Genomic DNA, 21,898 nt, shown 5'->3' on the forward strand with positions numbered 1-21,898 from the left:
AGCCCCCTTCAGTGGGGGCCGAGGTGGACTTGAGGCGCTCTCCTCGGCCAAGGGCGGCAGGGCCCCGCGCGGCAGGGCCCCTGGCCCAGGGTGAGCTGGGTGGGCGCGCCCTGCAGCCTCCTGCCCGGCTGCACTTCTAAGGGAGGGGGCGAGGACATGGCCCCGTTTCTGCCTCAGCACCGTCAGCTGGACACAGAGCTGCCACCTTGGGCGGGAGGCGAGGCCCCGAGGAGAAAGCACAGCCCCAGGCGCAGGCAGCGAGCCTGAAGAAGAGGCGCCGTGGGGTCCCCAGGCCCGGAGTCTGCTCTTCGAGTTCCCCGCTAGGTCGCCAGGGCCTGGGGTGCAGGTGACACCAGCCAAGGTTGCTGGGCACTTACTGTGTGAGGGGCTGCGCTGAGCCCTGTGGCCTGGTGGCTCGGGGGCCACCTTGGTGTTAGGATCATTTTCTCCTTTGACGGATAAAGAAGTGGAGGAAAGATTTGAGTCACTGACTGAAGGTCACCGAGCTGAGGAATGGAGGGCTCCCGATTGGGATCCTGGTGCCTCCCCTTGGCCGCCGTGTGGTGTCGACATGGGGGTGTCACTCTTTGCCTGGCTTCCGGAGCTTTCTGCTCTTGATTTCCTTCCTTTCTCCCGGGCAGGCGGGCGTCACCTTCTCGTCCCCTCTGCCAGATCCTCCCTCTGCTGGTGACCTTGAACTCAGGAGGGTTCCCTTGGCGCTCTGCCTACACCCACTCTCCTGCTGAGCTCATGGAGTCACGGGAGTCCAAGCGCATCTTGTCACTCGTAGCTTCTCTCCAGCCTGGCTCACTCCCGGAATCCCAGGGGGCAGCTGCACTCGGGTGTCGTCCAATGGCCAACGCAGCTGCACATGCCCAGCACCAGTGCCTGTCTCCACATCACACCTGACCACTCGCACCGGGAGCCCGGTCTCTGGCTGCTCAGGCCCCAGCCGTGGTGGCCGTCACCCCTCTCCGCTCACTCTCCACTCAGATGTGGCTGGCTGAGGTCTCCTGCACCCGAGCTGTCCCCTCCAGCTCACTGTCACCTGGCTGGCCATCCGGCCTGGACTCTTGCCTCCACTGAAGATCCTCTGCTCAGTAGCCATGATGCAGATCCCCTGCCCTCACAGAGGAGGCCAGAAGCCCCTGGCCCTCCCTCTTTAAGGGCGTCCCCTGCTTGGGCATCTGACGCGGTGCCACGGTGCGCTCATCCTGAGGAACGCAGAATTCTGGAGGCCAGGAGCCCACAGCCGGACATCAGCAGGTTGCAGACGGCCACCTCCCTCTGTGTCCTCTCATGGTAGAAAGAGGGCTGGAAGCTCTTGGGCTCTGTGTCCTTTGATAAGGAGGTGACTCGGTCCTCTCCCACCTCCCAAGGCCACCAATCTGCGTGGCACTCCTCACTATGAATCCTGGGCCCTTGGCACGGAGCCAGAGCCCCCAGCCCTCCCTGTCCCTCGCCTGCTGGGCCTTCTTGTGACTCGTGTGACCCGTGCGCCTCCCAGACAGAGGCACTTTCCCCAACACGCTGTTGACCTCCGTCCCACCGCGCCCCGGTGGATGTCACCTTGTCACTTCTTCCCACTCCAGCTGCCCTCTGCTTGCTCGGTCAGGGTCACCTCTCCTGAGCATCTGCCACTTCCTGACATTGTGTGTCCTTGGTGGCTTCCATTGTCAGGGCCTCGGTCTGCTTGATCCCCTGCTGTGCCCCAGCCCTTGGAGGTGCCAGCCTGGTTTGTTGAATGAATGTGTGAGGCCCCAAGAGGGCCTGGGGGTGCCCTTGAGGGCATGCTGCCCCCAGGAGCAGCCATGGGGGGAGACACCAGCTCGCGGGTGGCAGGGGCAGGGGCTCGGTGCTGGGTTCCCTCTTGCCACTGGAAGTGAGGGAGGCGCGGTTTGGCATGAGAGTGAGAAGACGGAAGGCAGAGAGGACACTGCCACCCGCCACACCTGTCCTGGGAGCACCTGAGCTCCTGCCGTCCCACAGTGAGAATCCCCGCTGTCCACAGTGGCCACGGCGGTCGGTCGCTCAAGCAAAGCTGCCCTTCCTTCCTTCCCACCTTCCTGAGAACTGGCCTTGACGCTGCAGGTGGGGGCAGGAGCAGCCCAGAGCTCAGCCACGCAGAGTCGAGCTGCCCCACGGCAGGTCAGCGAGGGTGGCCAAGAGGGTGTCCTGTGGTGGCCTGTGGCCCTCGAGTGTAGGGACCCACCCTCCCTGGCCGTTTGCTGAGATGGGGTGTGGGCAGCTTCACCCTCACCGATTTGTCCCTGATCCATACTGACGAGGACTGAGGAGGGCCTGAGGGGAACGCGGGGCCTCGGGTACTCAACCGAGGCTGAAGCAGACGCTTCATCATAAACAAGAATCGGACTTTGGCTTTCCAGGAGGTGAGACATCGGAGGGCCCCGCACTCACCTTCCTGTTTTCTCCTTCTCTTTTTGAGGTGCACAGATTGAGCCTAGGAGACCTTCACCACTCAGCGGCGTCACCAACCCTTTTTATTTTATTTTGAGCCAGTGTCACTAAGTTGCCCAGGCTGGCCTCCAACTTGCAGTCCTCCTGCCTCAGCCTCCTGAGTCGCTGAAATCAGTAGTACGGGCCACCTGCCAACCTTTTCATTCCTGATATGAAGAGCTTCAAATTCTGTTTGGGTGACAATTTTTTGTTTCTTTGTAGCTATAGATGGACAGCATGCCTTTATTTGTTTATTTTTATGTGGTGCTGAGGGTTGAACCCAGGCCTCACACGTGCATGGCAAGTGCTCTGCCCCTGAGCGCCCGCCCCAGCCCTGGATGACAGTTTTTATTTCTCTTTTTAAGATACATAAAGCATCATCGAATGCCTTTCGAGAGCAACGGCAGGTGAAGTCCAGGAGGGGAGAAGGCGAAGCGGGCAGGTTTTCAAGGGCGCGCTGCTGGGGCAGCCCACGCTGTGACAGAAAGGAGGGGCTCGGGAGAGGCGAGGGGCTGCTCCTGAGCTTTTGAGTCATGCTCCAGGCGACTTGTGTCTTTTTCTCTCCACCTGTCCAGCAGAGTTGGAACACTTTATTCCATTTTTTCCAAAATTATCTTTTGCTCTGCTTTGGGAGCTGACTTAATATAGAGCTGGGAATGGAGTCACCAAAAACCGAGCTGGAAAGAGCTGTTCCTGTCCTAGATGCCGGTCACCGGGGCTCCCTCGGTCCCTCTGGCCCCACCCGGTGCTGGGGCTTGGCTGGAAAAGGAAGCCGTCCGCAGCCTTGGGGTGGCGGGAAGCTGGGACACCTTCGCGGTCTTGAGGCGCCTTTAAACTTAAACTTAAAAATAACATTTCCCTCCAAGCTTTTGATTTAGATTTCTAAGTCAGAGTTGATTTTAGTGTTTCTTCTTAGAATTAATTAGGACTAATCAGTTTAAAAACGTAAAATATCTCCAGCATTTCTCTCTTTGGGTTTAGTTAACAAGTTTAACAAAAAGACGGTTTTGCTGCATTTTGTCAGAGCCTTCTAAGTTTGGCTTCGGGGTTGAAACTTTCTTGGGGACAGGAATAGAATGTCCTTTTGTTGTCCCTGTTGGGTTGGACAGTGGGCTCTAGACGCAGAGGAACCCACATTTCTGATTCCGTCTTTGGCTGCTGGGCTTCGTTCTCCAGAGAGCCTGGCGCTCTGCACCCAGGGGCCTTCTGGACTCCATTTCCCACCTTGGGCTGGTCCTGGGATGCGTCTCACAGACCGATGGCCACTTGCAAGCCAGGCCGGGGCTGGAGTGTGCTGGGTGTAGAGTGCATGCCCAGCAGGTGGGAGGACACAGGTTCCATCCCAGCACCCACACAAATAAGTAAAAGCGGTGACACCAGGAGACAGGAGGAGCTCCTTAGCCAGCCAAGTTCATGGTCACCCAGAGCAGAACTGCTTTTGAGATGCTCACAGCAGGATTTTCCGGACTTACTCCTGGGGCCCACTTTGCGTTTCTTGGGGGGTGATCCTGCGTAGTTCAGGCATGACTTTGCAAGAAATGCACATTTATGCTTCTGTGTGGCTCTCGGACCTTCTCTTATTCCAGGTCGCATGCTTGCAAGTCAACCTGGTAAGAAACATAGTTACATGTATCAAAACCCATTTCTAGAAATACTTGATCATGGACAGATGACCACTCTGGTGGACTGGAGGAGCTGCGCATGACCATAAAGAAAGTCAGGATGGAGGCTGAAGCATGCGGCCTGGGCACAGGGGCTGGCACTCCCGCCGGAGGTAGGGCCATCTGCAAGCCACCGTGCTCGAGGACTGACATGAGTCTGCAGGCCCAAGGCGTCACGCTTGGTGCCAGTCCCTCCCCAGACCCGCCCCACTCGCCGAGGCCGAGGGTCCCAGCAGCTTGTGGGGACAGGGCTGTGGCTGTCAGGGTCTGATCATGGGTGGATGCCGGACTCCACAGCTGAGGAATGAAACGGGAGACCAGGGTCTCTTCCCCAGGACTGGGACTTGGTGGCACCCACCTCCCTGCAGCCAGGTGAAACCTGCCTTCTCTCCTGTTCCTGTGGACAGATGCTCCTGCGCCTGGCTCCGGCTCACCTGCCCGCTTCTGCTGGACCTCCAGCCCCCCGGCCAGTCTCCCTCTTCCCCCTGTGCCGTCCCCCGTCCCCCGTCCCCCGCCGGCTCCTGTCTGTCTTCAGAACCCTCTGTGGACCTTGCCCTTCCGGCTGCTGCCCGGTCCTCCCTGTCCTTCAGGCTCTGTCCTCCTGGACTCCAGCTCTGCTCGGCTCGGCTCTCCTGACCCCTGCAGTCTCTGTGGCTGTGCCCGGACTGCTCTCTTGGAAGTGCTCTGTCCTGGTCATTGGTGACCTCAACTGCCCTGAATCCGGTGGCCCCTTCGCCCCGAGCCACTGCCCACTCATACTTCTTCGGTCCCTCTTCCCAGGTGCCTTTGCAGGGTCCCCTCTTCTTGGGGATCTCTAATAGTGGAGCCCAGAGCAGCCCTGGCCTCTCCTCTGGCCCCCTTTGGTGAACACAGTCTCAAAGATTATCAATAGGTCACTGTCCACTGGTGTCTCCAGTGGTGTCCTCTGTGCCTGGGGCTCCCGCCCACCCCCCCCCGCCTGGGGGTGTCGGGCCTCCAAGTCCCCGGCCTCCTGCCCTGTCCTCTCCCCGTCCCTTCAGTTGCCAGAAACCCCGGAGGCCCTGACGCCTTCCTCTCGCGTCCCACATGCTAGCCATCTACCGACCCCAGGGCCACCCGCCTCGACCCTCAGTGCCGTCACCTGGCCGGGCCACCGTCTCGGGCCTGGGCCATCAGTCGCCTCCCACCTGCCTCTGCTTTCCTTTTTCTTCTTCACGAGACCTCAGTCCAGCAGCCAGCGGCTCCTGGGTAAAATACAAGTCCAACCAGGCCCCCTCTGGTTCAAACCCCGTGTCCCCGTGTCGCGACCATTTCACCCCAAGCAAAAGCCAGAGCCTGTGTGACGGCTGCTGTCCCCTCCCCCTGGCCTTCTGGTTCACTCGGCTCTTCATAAACCACGCTGGTCTGGCCACAGGGCCTTTGCCTTGGCTGTTCTCTCCACGGGGAGCACTCTTCCCGATGTCTGAATGGGTGCAGCCCTCGTTTTCCTCATCTCTTTACTCAGGGAGGCACTGGGCACCTAGGCCCCACAGTGCCCCTGTCCGCTTTATTCTCCCCTGGGCCTCTGTCACTGTGACAGGCACACTCTACACTTTTCCTTTTGCTTTCTGTCCCTGTGAGGCGCACACGCTAGAGTCTATGCTCAAGGAGGAAGGGGTGTTGTCTGTTTTGATTGCCGGGCGATGCCTGGGAGAATTCAGCTCTTTGATGCAGATCAGTGAGTGACACAGCTAGGTTCCCGTAGGAGTCATTCCGTTGGGTTGGAGGTTTGGGATCCTCACAGCTGTGAGGCATCAAGAGCCTCCCTTCATCATGTCACCCCCCCGCTGCCTCTGCTTTCCTGAGTCCAGGGTTGGGCTGAGAATCTAGCTGCATCTCCTGATCTGGGCCCAGCAGGCTGCCGAGGCTCTGGCTGCTTGAGAGCTGCTGGTCCCTCCAGGCCTGGCGCTCTATGCCGTCACCACCAGTGTCACCACTCAGCCTCGGGTTGACAGCCCACCAGTCTGGCCGCAAATCCGTGGGCTGCCTGAGCGCAGCTTCAGATTCTAGCAGCGGGAGCCCACCCTCCCCCTCCAGGAGACGTGGCGGTTCCCTTCTGGGGTGGTATCTTAAGGAAACAAAGTTCTGTGCTGGGCTGGGGCTCAGTGGTGGACAGAAAGAAAGAAAGAGAGAGAACAAAGTTCCTGGGCACAGCCCTGTCCGTCTGTCTCCAAGGCCCAGCCTGAGCTGAGAGCGTGAGGGTGTGCTGAGCACAGGTGTGTCAGCCGGGTGTCACTCACGGGGCGGCCCTGCGCCCTCTGCCCTGGCTGCAGGGTGTCCCTGTGTTCCCCTCCCCTCCAGGGTTAAGAGTGCTCCTGCTAGGGACGTCCCTGACGCCTGTTTCCAGGGTTGTGCCCCCGTGTGCCCCAACATCAGAGGGCATTGCTGTGGCCCGGCTTCCCCTTAGCAGTCCCCTGTCCCTGCGGGGCAGGTCCCGGGCAGCACAGCCACCCAGGCCTGGCCCCGCGTGTGCTCCCGGCCGAGTCACTGGGCCACGCTGCGCTGGAGTTAGATTTTTTTTCCAGTGGCTTAATCCCCAGTTCCTTTCAGTTTGCCCAGAAAACACTTTGTTTGGTGATAAATACATTCTTCCTCTCAGAGAAAAAGGCACTTTCTCCTCCCAGGCCGAGGAAGGCTTGAATCCTGCTGGCGGCCTCGGACCGCAGCGCAGTGAGAGCTGCTCCTCTTGGGTTTTGTTATTTCAGAACAAATATGGTAAACTGTTTTCCCCTCGGTTACTATAGAGAAGAGATTATTTGCCTTTCTCTTCAGGCTTCTGAAAATAATAGATTACATATTTGGGAGGGTTTTTTTTAGATCTGGTTAATGTGAGATAGAGGGGGTTGCTCTGGGGATGACATTGTTTGGTTTGGGAAGTATTCTCCCTGTTGCCCAGCAACGGGCGCTTGGAAACGGGAGTGGACTGCGTTGTCCCTGGCAACCGTTGTTTCTTAGCAAACAATGAGGGCCAGGCAAACAGCGCCGGGACTGAGGACTCCGGGTTTTAATTGAACATCTGCATATATTTTTCTCTGATTAAATCATGCTTGTGCCCGGTGGCCTCGACAGGTAGCCAGGGGTACACTGGGGTCTGCTGAGAAATGGCCTGTGGTCAGCATCTCCCCCTGTGTAGATGAGGGGAGTTGGGACAGACTCCTGGCCGTTTGACTGCCCTGGACTGCTCTCGACTGGACACTTGCTGTAGTGTTAAGTGCCCTTTCTCTTTTGATCTAATTCCCATGCTTATAAAATCGTTACTTGGGCAGCCACCGCCACACCTCACCCATGACTCTGCAGTTCCCCAGTCTGCTCATCAGAAAAGCAGACTTGAGCCTGAAGTTCAATAGGGGGCTGGCAGGTGATGGAGACCCCAGAACCTCCTGGTTCTGAGTGCTGGACAGTCCTGTTTAGAGGTGGATCCTCGGGTGGCCCTTGGCGGTTCACTTACCAGGGGCAGGGGCCCTGCCCTGGGCACAGGTCGGGTCATGATCACACAGCCTCCCTTCCCCACCCCCTTGCTGGCAGCGGTCAGAGATAGTGACTATTTACAAGGGCCAGTTGCTTAGGTAAACAGGCCCTGAACTTCATTCAGGGCTGGTGACACATTTCTTTCCCTCTTCCCAGTGCCGCCCCCACCCCCACAGCTGGGCTATAAATCGAGAGCTGTTGGCCAGGCGGGTTTTTCGTGGGCTCTGTCCTTCCGTGACCATCTCAAGTGCAGTCTGATAATGCAGCCACAACTGCAGGAGTGCCTCCTGGGACAGACACAGCAGTCCCGTCAGGCTCCCCGTGCAGGGTGGGTCTTGTCTTTGCTGACAGCCAGAAGGCGCTTGCTACCCGTGGGGACAGCGGTTCAGCTCACGTCCTGGAAGTATATAAAGGATCCAAACAAGTTCTCCAGCTTTCTCTTGCAGCTGATTTGTAGTGATGTGAGTTGTGTTACGTAACAATGAAGGCCAGCTTGCGGGGAACGAGTTGATAGCCGTAAGCCCCGTTAGGTGCGATGATTAAGACCCAGTGACAGCCAGAGCTGCTGGCATCCAGGTGAATGAGTTCCATCTCACCTGAAAACTCCCTGAGAGAGTTATTCTTTGTCTTCCACAGAATTGCTCTGTACCCAGTTCCCAGTGCGAGCAAGTCATTTTAAGAAAATGGAGCCTCATTTAAACATTTTCTTTTAAATCGATTTTTTTTTCCAATTTCCCATGGAAGCACTTCCTCCCGCATCAGTCAGGCTTTGCAGCTGGGCAAACACCAGCTTTGGGTGAGTTTCTTCATTGGTCGGAGGAGAGAGTGTGGTCGGTGGTTTCTGAGGCCCTTCACTCTGTGGTTCCAGGTGGACATTCTGGAGTGGGGCTCAGCGGCTTCTCACTGTTTAATGCCAAGAGCGGTGACAGCCGCCAGGGAGGCAGGGGCCAGAATGGAGAGCCGGGGCGAGGGCAGTGGGGTCTGGACCAGCCGTGCAGTGAGGGAGAACACGGCCTCCTGCCACCCCATGGCCAACCCTGCCCTGGAGATGGCTGTGGTGGACAGGAAGTGCCTCCCAGGCCACACAGGCTCCTGTCACGTGGCAGGCGTGCCACCCAGAGGTCCTGCTGCGGGTCACCTGTCACCTCTGACTGCTCCTTCTCCACCCTCAGCTCTGAACAACTTTGAAGGCAGGAGGGGCTAGTGAGGGCAGCCATCCAGGGGTCCACTGGCCTCCTGTGTGCCCACCTTCTGGACTGCCAGAGCTGCCATTCAGACCCCTGCTCCTGGGCAGTGTGCAGAAAAGGAGAGAAAAGATGGTGACCAGGGTGCAAGCAAGAGGGAGAGAGGATCCAGCAGGGGCCGAGGCAGAGCACAGACCCGCGACCCGAGCAGACCTCTCTGCAGAACCCCAGGGCAGGGTCCCCGGGAGGCGGGCAGCCGGGCAGCTCGAGCAGCCTTTCTCTGCAGAACCCAGCTCCGGTACCTGTGGGCACTGCTGGGGAGTGGGCAGGCGAGCTGAGAGCTACGGAGGGACTGGCACCACTCTGCTTTCTCAAGGAAGACAGTGTCGAGAAGCCACGGGTGGAAACAGCCATGTGCAGGGGCCAGCTGCGGAAAGGAGCGTGGAAGATGCTCTAGACTGTGGTGCTCAGGGGGCGCTTCTGTCCCCCGGGGGACACTGGGCAGTGTGTCTGAACTGGGGAATTGCTCCAGGGTGCTACTCAGCACCCCGAGTGCCCAGGATTGACCCCCACAAGCAAGAATGGCCCAACCCCCAAAGCCAAGCCCGAGGCCCGGAAGCCCTGTGTCCTGGGCCAGGTGAGGGCAGGGGGTGGAGTCCCGGATCACCGTGATCACCTGCTACTTTGGTCCATTTTGACACCGCTGCGGTCCTCCCGGTCTTCTGAGCTGAACGGAGTGGGCCGAATGTGCGGGTCTGACTGGGATCTGTGGGTCGTTCATTCACAGGAATCAGTCGATTCACGATTCCTACGACAAGCTGAATTCTAGACACTCCTGACGCCAACTCCGACTCATGCTGTTATTCCGAGCTCTCTGCCAGGGTGGGGGACCAGGTCTGCAGACTTGAACGGACACTCGGGTGGTGCGGAAAGCCGAGGCTGGGGGCTGGGAACACGTGTGTGCGATCTTGTGCTCGAGGAGTGACGAGGACAGGCCAGGAGCCGAAGGCCCCGTTCAAGGTGGGCTCTGCCACTTCCTGGCTATGGCCTTGGGTTGATGGCCAGCCTTTCTGAGCCTCCAACCAACCGTGTGCTGCTGTTGTCCCAGAGTGGGGACGGCCTGCCTGGCCCCTCAGTTCCCTCAGTGCTCAGGCGGGGGCGCTGCAGGCCGTGGCCACCGCGGCTGCTGCCGTCCTTCCCGCCTGCTTCTGTCTGTTTCTCCAGCCCCCGCTGGGTCCAGGCTGAGGACAGTCCCAGCAGAAGTGTCATCCACTTCCTCCTCTGTCCTCCTTGGGTGCAGACACCAGGCCCGGGCACAGCCACAGCTGAGTGCTGGCGCTGGACTTGAACTTGAAGTGCACCCTCACCCTTCACCCTCCTGCCCCCGAGCCTGGCGCTGCCCTGGCACCCGCAGTGTTCCCATGGTGAAGGGGAGACTGCCCTGAGGACCCCCTCGCCGCTGAGCAGAACCCGTGGAGGCTGGATCTCCGAGGGAAGCCTGCGCGCTCTGAAGGACTGGCTCTGGGAGGACCGTCAGGTGGCCAGGCCCTGGGTACCCGGAGCCACAGTGTCCAGTGCAGGTCCTCCATCTCTGCAGGACCAGAGACCCTTTGACCCCACACATCTGGGAGCCCACCTGGGGCGTCAGACTGAGCGTCCTGCCGTTGGACGTCCCCCGGGAGCAGTGGGAACCCAGGTCCACCCTGGTGTCTTGAGCCGTCGGTGAAGAGACGGGTGATCTCTGAGTCACCCTGAGGGGAAGGGAATTGGCTCCACGGGGCTGAGGCTGGAAGCCACCAGGCCACCTAGAGGCAGCGAGAGGAGGAGGAAGAGACCCACTGGAATAGCAGCGAGAGCCGCAGGAGGGCAGCAGGACTGAGTCACGGCTCCAGCGGGCGGGCGGAGGCGCCCGGGGCTCCAGAGCCGGGAGGGGGAGCTCCTGTCGGGATTTGTGTCCAGGTGGAGAGTCTGGGAGCAGAGGGACAGGGGACGTGGCTCAGCCATGTGGGCAGTGTTGGGAGCCATGTGGGGGGAGGGACCCTCGGAGAGGCCAGCAGAGAGGGGATGAGGCAGAGGGCAGCAGAGCCCAGACGGTTTCCAAACACGACAGAGAGCCCACCCAAAGCCGCCCGTGGAGACCTCAGGTGAGCGCCGGCCGACGTCAGAACCACGGAGAGAAGAACGGGAGACGGAGGTGACCCAGGCAGGGTCCCCAGACCTTTCAGAAGACTCAGGTCCTGACAGGGTGGCAGCGGATGCCGTCCTGAGACATGTGGCGCAAACTCAGCTGCAAGAGCAGAGCCCTGCAGGCGGCAGAGGACTCCCGAGTTGATGAGCCCTCTGAGGGCTCTAGAACCTTCTGGAAGGGGGCCAGCACCCTTTCATGTAAACATTTTAGGCTTTTGCAGTCCTCCATCGCCACTCCTACTCTCCCCCTTGCAGCACGAACGTCACCACGGATGACACACCACTGAGGGTTGAAGCTGCCAAGAGCAGCTCAGAATTGCCCTCTGAGCAGAGGAGGAGGCACAGCCGGCGCCCGGGGGCTGCAGGCCTGGGGCAGGCGGGGGTCAGGGAGCATGGAGGGCAGGGGAAGGGCCCTGGGTGGGAAGGTCACCTGCCTGGAGGGAACTGCTGGCACGTAGCACCCTCTGTCCCTGTTCTGTGGGAGTCACTGATTGGCCACCAGGCGGGTCACCTGCAGCTCGGGAGGGAAACTTCTGGAGTGAGAAAATGGCCAGTGTCCTAGGCATGGTCTGGCCCTTCCTCTCCAGTCAGCCTGTGTGTTGGCGGCCCGTCTGGGGGTGGTACACTTCTCCCTCCACTCTCAAGGACAGTGCCCAGGGCCAGCCTCTAGCCCATCTCTGGTTTCCCTCAGCCCCAGGGGTGGGGGGCGCAGTGTAGGCAGCCCCTCGCCCGGGAGCTCCTGCTTCCTGGGGACGGAGACCTTAGTTTATTCGATTTCTGTACTAATAGTTAAGTCGGTTTCTCTAAGAGGAAACGCATCAGGTGTCCCCCACTGTGGTGGGGAGAGCCAGTCAGCACAGCCCCTCCTGAGCCCTGAAGATGAGACTGGGCGGCTCAGGCCGAGTGCTCTGCCTCCAGCCCCCTCCCCTGCCCGGCCCTCTGCAGCCAGTCCCCACGCGGTGGTTCTGCTGCTGGGCTGGAGAAAGGAGGGAAGCTTTGGCCACTGAGAAGAAAACAGGAGTAGAGCCCAGTTCTTAGCAAAAGAGAAAGGAATTTGAATTCTGAAGATGCTTTATTCCAGGTGAACTTGGAGCCAGCGACAGCCCTTGACAGGTCATCGCTGCAGAGGGTGGCTGCAGGTGCCGGGCACCCGGCTGGTGCAGGCAGGAGAGCCACAGCTTGCCCCCGGGGGTGCGGTGCGCCCTGGAGTGGGGCGGGTCCCTGGGTCTGCCCCTCTAAACGCCACACTGCTCTCTGGACAGACCGCAGCGGTTTTGTGTCTGCCATATGAACCTGTCAGTCTGGCTCTCCTTGGCCTCTCTGCCACCTGATTTACCACTGTCCAGGCTCCTTGGACAGCCTGTGTCCATTCAGAGTGGCCTTTGAATCAATGAGGGACTGTTCTGCCCCGCAGGGAGCCCTTGAGTGGGTGGAGGCCAGGAGCTCTGCCCAGCACACGGCAGTGCCCAGGACACCGAATCCGCATGCTGAGACCAGGAACCCTGATCTGTCCCCTGGCACCAGACTGACGGGGTGCGCGGGGACAAGGTGGCTCTTCACTCAGGAATGTGCCGGACTCACTCACCTCTCCACACGTGAGCGGGCCACACGCAGGCCAGGGCAGTGGAGGCAGAAGCTCAGACACGTGTCCCTTGCTCCTGAGATCTGGCCCTCAGATTGGAGGGTGCCAAGAGAAGGAATGGATGTGACCTTTGTGGTCACTGTGGTAAAACTAGGAAGGTGACGACGCTCTGGGGCAGGACCTGAGAGGGCTTGCTCCCTCTTGCTCACAGGGAAGAAGTTAATTGCTCCCTTGGGGCCAAGGGCCTCTGGTGCCATCCGGTGCTCCCAAGTAGGTACCAGGATGAGCTGATGGCCAAGTCCCCACAGCAAGGGAGCTGGCCCAGCAGGATGAAGGAGCGGGCGCTCCACTTGCTCTTCCCTGATCACCCCAATGATGACCCAGGGTTGTCAAAACACCATCCCGGCTGGCTGCGTGGGGCAGGTGATGGCTCCGTTTGGTGTAGGGAGGAGCAGGAATAGAAAAGAGATTGCTTAAGGTCGCAGTGAGTCAGCGGCCAGGCAGGAACAGGGCCCAGAAATCGCTGGCAGCGTTTCTGCATTTCCTTTCCTGACATCGCTGGTTACTAAGTGACGGGAGTATTTTCCTGTAAACAGAAAGCTCTTCCCTTTGTGCCCGGGCAGATTCATTCATCGCAGCCACCATCTAGGGCTGCTTCAAGTGCGTCTCTCCTTTGCCCCTCACATGCCCTCAGGAAGCCACAGCAGATGTCCCCCCCGTGCGTCTTACTCACCCGTGTCTCCAAAAGGTCCAACACCCGCATTTTGTGCACTTGGATGTTTATCCAAGGTCAAATGCGTGTTTCACAGATTCCAAAGGCTGGTGCCCCCACCCAGGAGGGGAAATCACAGGCTGACTCTGCGCTTTCCCACTTAATTTCTCGCCTGCCCTTATCTCTGACCAGATGGCATATTGAACGTGCTCAGCTTATAAACAGCACTCTGGGCATCTTCCCGAGCCACGAGGGGGCTTTGGGCCAACCAGCCTGTTAGCCAGACCCAAAAGGCGAGGTGGCAGGTCGTGCCCGCAGCCCCTCTCCTTTTTATTGGCTGTTCTGGGGCGCCTGGGACCCAGACCGAGGGGATGCAGGCGCAGACAACAGGCAGATTGTCCAGGCCCTGCTGTGGGAAGAAAAGCAGGAGAGAGGACAAAGGAAGGAGTGTGACGGAGCAAGCACCAGAGGCCAGAGCCGATGTCCCCACCCATGCCCTGTGCAAGTTCAGGTCAGAGCCAATGCACCAGTTTCTGCTCCATCCCACCTGCTGCAGCCTCCCACTCACCCCTCAGGAGGCCTGAAACCACAGTGGTGCCAAATAGAGATTATATATATATATATATATATATATATATATATATATATATATATATATATATATTTATATATGCTGTTTTTTTCCTGTACATGCCATACCCTAAAGTTTAATTAATTTGTTAACTGTAGATCTAAGCAGGACAACTTACTGTAGATCTTAGCAACCCCATTTTCTCTTCTCTGTTAAGTCAAGAACTTTCACCTTTTTACCTAAAGGAAGGGCTTTGTGGCTTCTCTTTCTCATAGGTGAATTATCAGCATCACTGCTCCAGTCCTTTGAGGCTATTATTAAATAAATTAAGAGTCTTTTGAACACAAGCACTGTGACACTCGACAGTTGGTCTCATAACCAAGACAGAAACAAAATGACTAACGACTAACGGGCAGGTAGTGTATACAGCATGGATACACTAGGCAAAGGAATGACACATGTGGGGGATGCAGAGCGGGGAACCACTTGTGCTGGGAAAAGCAGTACTGAAATGCTTTTTGCTCATCCTTTTGAGCTGGCAGCTGTGTGTTTAACTTTTTACACCTCTATATGGTAATTTTACACATCTACAGAGCAAACAATGAGCCCCACATAGCCATCACCCTCTATGGCTGGCCACGCTGGGCATTCTTGTGCCACCCGTGTACCCTCACCTCCCCCATCCTCCTCGGCCATCATATTTTCTTAGAATTTGCGTAGAGTGAGTGGCAGATCTTGGCTGGCTGGTCTTGGCAGTGGATTCTGCGCACCATAAATACAGAGGATTCATCCACCTCCCTAGAAAGCCCACCGCCATGTACTTCTTCCCTTAGATTCATTTTGCCTGCTCCGCTCTGTACCCTCTTGTGGACCCCGTGCTGTGGACGGGGTGGTTCATTCCTTTGTATTAATGAGTACTGTGCCCATCTTTTCCTGTTATTGTTCTAGCAATTCTTTTTCTTTAGTAGTTGATTTGGGGACTAACATATGTCTCTGAATTATCACAGCCTACTATTCTCTTCCACTCTCCTGATGAGGAACTTCCGGGTTTTTCCTGCATTCTGGCTGTTTTGAATGGAGCTCTTATGCATGTGTGTGTGCAGCCTTGGTGTGTGTTTGAGGACGTGACGTTTTCCTGTTTCTTGGATACATACCAGGGCAAGGAATTTCGGGGGTGAAGCATAGGCCTGACCTGTTAGGAAACGTGCAGACCTTGCCCAGCCGGGTGGTGTCGTCACACCCCACAAGCGACTTGCGAGTGCTTCAGTTGTGGCAGGCACTCCCGACAAGGGGACATGGCTGGTTTTGTTTGCTGTAGCCATCTGGTGAGCCTTTGGTGGCACATCTTGGTGGTTTTAATTTGCCTTTCCCTAGTGACCAACGAGGTCCAGTGGTCTTGGGGCACCTGTGCATCTTTGTGAAGTGCCCACCAAGTCTCTTGCCCATTCTCCCTCGTCAGTTATTTGTCTTTATTGTTGAACATTTTGCAGATATTTTCTCCCAGACTGTGGCTTACCTATTCATGATCTTAATGGAGTATTTTAATGAGAAAAGTTTTTAAATTTTGATAAAACCTTTTTAGTTTTTTATCTGCTTATTGCTTTCTGTACCCTAGCTAAGAAAACTCTGCCCGCGACCCTATTGTTTCCTCTTAGCAGTTTATGTGGAAGTCGCTGATTGAACATTTTTATGTCTAGTGGGAGGTAGGGGTTGAGGTCAATTCCTCACCCCAGAAAGGGAGACCCTGCTGCCCTGGCACTAGACTTTTCTCTCCCTGTTTGATCTTTTTCAAAAATCAGCTGATGAAGAAAAGAGCCAAGGCTCTGTTAGAATGAAGAATTCAATTCACAAACTAAATATGGGTTCTCTGGGCTGTATTCTGAGGGTTCTGATTTACCGATCTCTTGCTGATGCCTTTGCAGGTCTGTTCTTGAGAGAGGGTGTCTAAAAGCTTCCCCGTGTGAGTGGGACCTGAGGGTGTGCTGACCTCGCTGAGCCGAGCGGCACCCCCTCCTCTGCCGTGTTCTGGTGGAGTCGGTGTGAACCCCTCGCGGCATTCAGCAGCCCTCGTCGGTGGGGCCGCCGGCGCCTGAGTGGCCTTGGGGCAGGTTTCCAGGACCGACTGGACCTCTTCATCAGGGAGTGACGTTCACGCCTTCTGTTTCGTCTTGGGTCAGTTTGGGGATGTCGTGTCTTTCTTTTAGAAAACCATTTGTTGGGTCTGAATTGTTGAACCTGTCGGCTTCGCTCTTCAAAAAGTTCCTTGTTCCCCTTGGGCTTCTCGAGGCTGAGGAGCAGTGTGTCTCCTTCTAGTGCTGAGACTGCACATGTGTGTGTGGCCTATTTCTTCTTCCCTCTCGTCAGTCTTTTGGGGTTTACCAACACCCCTCCACCCACCAGACTCACATTTGTAGAGCAGATTTAGGTCCCCAGCAGATCTGACAGTAGGATGCAGAGGTTTCTCTCCCACTCTCGGTGGTGGGTTAGGAGAGGCGCCGTCGCCCTGGCCCGGGTGAGGCTCCCTGTGGTGGCTGCCCGGGGCCCTCGGTGCCCACCTGCCCTCCCTCCCTGGGCCCTGACCACTGCCCCCACTCCCTGGCCCTGCTTCCGCCCCTTCCAGAGGCGGTGGAGTCACACAGTGGGGCCTTTGCAGGTTGGCTTCTTTCTTAGGAATCTGTGTTTGCTTTCCTCCATGTCGCTCTCCGTGGCTCGAGGGTCACTTCTCTCTTGAAAAAATTTTGTTTATTCATTTCCTCCATCATTTACAAAGTTTTAAGTCATTAATTCTGTTCTGTACTATTTTTTCTCTTTTTTCCTATGTGATTCAAGTTTAATTTGATTGTCTTTTTACGGCTTCTTGAATGGTTCCGATGCCCTTTTTATAATGTAAGAGTTTGGAGCTGAACATTTCCCTCCGAGTGCTGCTTTAGATGCATCCCACAAATTCTCCTCTTGTCCTGGGGATTTGGGGGTTGACCCGGGGGCACTTTACCCCTGAGCTACATCCCCAGCCCTTTTTTACTTTGTATTTTGAGACAGGGTCTCACTAAGTGTCCAGGCGGGTCTTGAACTTGAGATCCTCCTGCCTCAGGCTCCTGAGTCTCTGGGATCGCAGGTGTGCACCTGCAAGCCCAAGCACAAATTTTGATAAATGGTGTTTTGTTATCATTCAGTTCAAATTTTCTAATTTCCCTTGTGGCTTATGGGTCACCCATGGCTAATAGGTCACCTGGGCTAATAGAACATTTAACTGTTTCAAATGCTTGTCACTCTCCTGCCACCTTGCTGATGTCGTCCTCCACTGCAGTCGAGCACACTGTCCTCTGTGGGATTCCGCTCTTGTGAAGTGCGCCGAGACCTGCCACCCAGGGTCGCTGTCCTCTGTCCAGTGGTTTCTGCTTGTGGAAGCCCATTCACTAGGGGTGCAGCTCCCTCAAGTTCTTGGACTTACTTTAGCACGAATCTCACTCCTTGTCTTCTCTCCATATCGTCCTGAATATCTTGGGTTCAATTGTAATTGACCCCTTTTATTGTTTCCCTTGAGAATAGGTTACATTTTCCTATTTCTTCTCATAGGCCATGATTATTGTCATTTATTTATTTATTTGTTTTTGGTGCTGTGGGTCGAACCTAGGAGTGCTCTGCCACTGAGCTACACTCCAGCCATTTTATTTTTAGATTAAATTAGATGGGCCTCACAAAGTTGCCCAGGCGGGCCTCAAACTTGTGATCCTCCTGCCTCAGCCTCCCGTGTCACTGGGGTCACAGGTGTGTTCTTGATTTTCCAGGGTCCCAGGCATCCTGGCTGGTGTGCTGGGAACTCGGGATTCTGCCAAGTTCCCCAGGGCCACTCACTGCCTTCCCGGTGCTCAGCACTCTCATAGGGGCCCCTGAGCTGTGGGCGTCCCCCCAGGTCTCTGATTCGTTAGTGGGTCAGTGATTGGGTGGACTTGGTGGCAGGCTGTGGCTCCCTCTCAGGATTCCCCAACCCCAGCTCACTGTCCTGCCTCCTGTGGTCACCAGGCTGCTGCCTTCTGCCACCCCCACAGGTGTGCACTGGGGTGTGCCCCTGGTGAAAGCCACTGTCTCACCCCTGACCGTGGACAGTGAGCGGGCACCTGGGTTAGCTGAGGGGACGGGACGATGGAGCGTGGAAGCTCCTGTGACGTTGTGACTGGCGGTCCAGAGGGCCTGGCTCACCTCCTCTGCCCGGTTCCGCTGAGATCTGGACCACAGAGCGATCGTTTTCTCCGGCAGGGCAGGGCCTGGGCCTGAGCCGGCCCTCCCTCTGGGTCCTCAAGGTTCCCTGCCTGGCAGGTTCTGGTCCTGCCCTTTCCTCCCGCCACCGCTGGCGTCACCTCGCTGCTTCCGATGGGAGAGAGCTGGCAGAGGGCAGAAGCCAGTGTGAACGTTTGGCGAAGTGCAACCCCAGGTCAGGTCTGCGGAGGGGAGAGGAGACCGCGGGAGGCCAGCCTCTGCCCGCCCCACCCAACAGCGCGCGGCTCTGGGGCCATCTAGTGGCCAGGACGGAGTCAAGCCCCCTGAACAGAAGGACGCCCCACGCCCCGCCTGGGGTCCCCGCGGCTCCCCACTGCACCCCAGGCGCTAGGGCAGGTGCGGGAGGTCGGGGACAGCCCTCACAGGACTAAGCAGCAGCCCTGCTCTCCTTAGGAAGCTCTTTAAGCGGTTAAGAGTTTTGCTTCACATTAAAAAAAAGTAAAGATTTTAAAGTTTTTAAATCTTCACTTATTCTTAGAGGTGGGACCCTTTTGGGTCTAGGAAACTTTCTGGTCCAGTTGCGTCCACTTTAGGACCAGGACAAGTGTGTGCCTGGTCACAAAGCCACCTCTCCTTTAAGTCTGAGGACCTAGGTGCTTCTCACAGGTGTAAAGCAGCCGATTGTCTGTTTAAAGGGAGACGGACGGGGAGAGCGCTTGCCCAGCATTTGTGCAGCCCTGGTTCCACCCAGCACTGCCAAAAAGAAAGAGAAGACAGTTTGGCCTAGGCTGTCATCTGTCTGGTCTTCTCCTTTGTTCTGATTTTAATACTTCTTTTAATTTAGTTTCTTTGTGGGTAGTGGGGGGTGAGGCGCGGGTACTGGGAATAGAACCTAGGGGTGCTTTACCCCTGAGCTGCTCCCCAGCCTTTTTTTTTTTAATTTAGAGACAACTGTTGCTAGACTTCACAGGCTGTCCTTGAACTTGTCATCCTCCTGCCTCAGCCTCCCAAATGGCTGATATGACAGGCGTGGCCACTGTATATCCAGCCTTGTATAGAATCTTTGAACTTCCCATTTGAAAGATGTATGCATCTGCCAGCTCAGAGACAGGCCTGTGTGCTCGCCTCTGGGCTGAGAGCAGAACTCAGTCTGTACTTTCAGCTGGAGTTCCTGAGGATTCACACCCACCCAGGACGGAGTGTGCCATTTCTCTGGTCCCTCGTGGACCCGCTGCTCAGCCCTGGGCCAGTGGTGCTCGAGGGGATGATTCTGCCTCGCTGACAGCCCTGGGCAAGGTCTGGAGCCTGGGGGTGCCGTGGCTGCTGGGGCACCCCTGGCCGGTGGGTGGAGGCCACCGCCCGAGGCCCGGTGTAAGGGTGCAGCCCCAGATGCCAGTGGAGTCCCAGTGGGAGAGCTGCCGGCAGGGGCTTGGCGCGCGGCAGCTGCACACAGCAAGCGCCCATCGAGAGCGTTTGCTCTGCTGGGCATTAAGGAGCAGCCGCCCTGGCCTGGGGGCAGTTCAGCCTGGCCAGATGTGGAGAGAATCGTGGTCCTGCGGGAGGGGACTGGGGGCCCGCTGTGGTTAGTATCTGGAGGGGTGCCCTCTCCTCCCTCTCTCCTGATTGGCATAATTTACACCCCGTCCCCTCCCGCTTGCCGGCGGGTGCCACCAGGCTGCCTGCTCCAGCTTTGCCGGCTGTGACTTCTGCTTGCTGCTCTGGAATGTGGGCGCTGCCCTCGCGCTGTGCGGGCGTCCTGCCCACTCACTGTCTCTCCGCCTTCCAGAACTGAGCATGCAGAATTCCGAGGGTGGATCCGATTCACCTGCATCCGTGGCTCTGCGTCCAGCGGCAGCGGCAGCCCAGCCTGTGCCAGCATCCCCTCAGGTAACAGTGCCCTGCCATTGGGGCCATTCTGGTACAAACCAGGGGCCCCTGCGTGGACGCATGCCCCGTGGTTTTGAAAAACACTTGAATTAACAAAAAGGAAAAAGAAAAGTGTGTGTGTGGTGCTAGGGACTGAACTTGGGGGGCTCTGCCACTGAGCTACACGCCCAGCCCTTTTTATTTTGAGACAGAGTCTCATGCAGTCGCTGAGGCTGGCCTCCAACTTGCTATCCTCCTGTCTCCGTCTTCCGCGTAGCTGAGATTGCAGAGGTGCACTACTGTGCCCAACAGAGAGAGAGAACTGTAGTTTTGTAAACAGACTTCCTAGCCCCAAGACCACTCCTGCAGAACAGGCACCCCATGTGACATGCCCTGGCCTTTGCCCTTGCCACGCAGGTCCTGACAAGAACAGCGTAATATACGCTGAGTAAGAAGCACCCCCAGTCTGACTCGTGCCTTTCAATGGACGCTTTCTCGTACCTTGGAAATGACTCTTACACAGAAAGACTTTGTGCCTAAGGCAAAAAGTAAGTTAGGATTCTTAGCATTTGGTTGGAGCACTAGGAGGTGAATATGTGGTTTAAAATTGGCAGAGGGAGGCTCTCAGGGTCTGGAGCGCCCTCAGGGTGTCTCCCGCAGCTTGAAATACGTCAGGAAGCCCCCGTGGGCCAAGGGGCCTAGACCACAGGGAACAGACTGGAAGCTTGTGGATGCGCACAGAGGCCCTCGGTGGCCTCAGGACCACCCACAATGGACGACTTCGCAGGAGCACGGCAAGAAGAGTGATTAAGGGGAGAGAAGCACAGTCCAGCAGAAAGGGCCAGGCGCACACGGGAACAGCTCGTCCAGTTAGAATGGACCGTCAGATGCGCTCAGCCAAGCAGGGAAGGCCTTCGGAGCCCCTCTGGGGGTACAGAGGGGCCTGAGCAGATGCCGCCATCCTGCAAGTTGAACCTAATTGACTCGTTTTCCTGCACCCTTGAGCCAGCCCCCAGAAGGGTCAGCAGCCCCCCGCCCCTTGCTGCCTCGGCCCTTGGCCAAGCCCCTCTCCCAGGCACCCCGCTCCTGGGTGGACTCCGCCCTGAACATGGCATCCTCGCGGGCCAAGGGGCTGCCTGGGGCTCCTCCTCTTGCCCCACATGCATCTGGCAACACCCTCCCCTGCCCTCCTGCCTCCCGCCCAGCGGCCCTGCCCTGGGGGACAGAGGCTACTTGTGTCTGCTGAGGGCCCTCCTGTCCTCACAGCGCACAGCCTGCCCTCAGGTCACCGTGCCTCAGGTGAGTGCGACAGTGCACTCCTCGGGCTTCCTGACCATCGCTGTCCACCCCAGGCCTGGCAGATACCCGGGCAGCCGAGGCCTGGGCTTCACCCCTTATTTCAATCTTGTTTAATTTCTGTGTAAATGGCCACACCGCAGCCCAGCTCGCCACTGCCACGTCCGACAGCTCAGCGTTGGTGGCAAACGAACACCGTGATGCTCTCTCTCTTTTGTTTGAGATGGGGTCTCACTGTGTTGCCCAGGCTGGCTCCAAATTCCTGGGCTCAAGTCTCCTGTCTCAGCCTCCCGAGACACTGGGATCACGCTGTGCGCTACCACGCTTAGCTTAACACCGAACATCAGTCCATTTCTCATCGAAGGTGAAATTTACAGAATACAAAATCAACCATTTTAAAGTGAAAAATTCCGTAGTTTTTAGTGTATTCACAGCATTGTACAACCATCACCTCTGTCTAGTTCTAGAACATTCCATGAGCCCCCATGAGTAGTAACTTCCTTTCCTCTTTCCTCAGCCCCCGGCCCCCCCGAGTCCGCATCCTGTCTCTGGACTCCTGTTCTGGACATTTTCTGTCAATGGAGTCACAAGCTTTGTGCCTGTTGGTGTCCGATGCTCACTGAGCATGAGGTCCTCAGGTCCAACCGCACAGCAGCTGTGTCACCTCCATCAGAGACC

General features: G+C 57.2%; 1 protein-coding gene across 7 annotated transcripts in view; it reads left to right on the plus strand.

Moving 5' to 3' along the window:
- Positions 1-21,898, plus strand: part of Rfx2 (regulatory factor X2) — a 78,765-nt gene that overhangs the window by 22,837 nt on the left and 34,030 nt on the right. For 5 of the 7 annotated variants that reach the window (XM_026404403.2, XM_077795839.1, XM_026404406.2 and 2 more), the window contains exon 2: positions 19,845-19,945. In XM_026404403.2, the coding sequence (XP_026260188.2) occupies positions 19,853-19,945 (93 nt within the window). In that variant the 5' untranslated portion in view covers positions 19,845-19,852. Of the gene's footprint in view, positions 1-7,881; positions 8,066-19,294; positions 19,355-19,844; positions 19,946-21,898 lie in introns of those variants that run through there. The other 2 variants (XM_026404405.2, XM_077795838.1) reach the window with 2 other exon arrangements.

The sequence above is a fragment of the Urocitellus parryii genome, chromosome 3 (assembly GCF_045843805.1).
Source record: "Urocitellus parryii isolate mUroPar1 chromosome 3, mUroPar1.hap1, whole genome shotgun sequence".
Classification (NCBI taxonomy): Eukaryota; Metazoa; Chordata; class Mammalia; order Rodentia; family Sciuridae; genus Urocitellus; species Urocitellus parryii.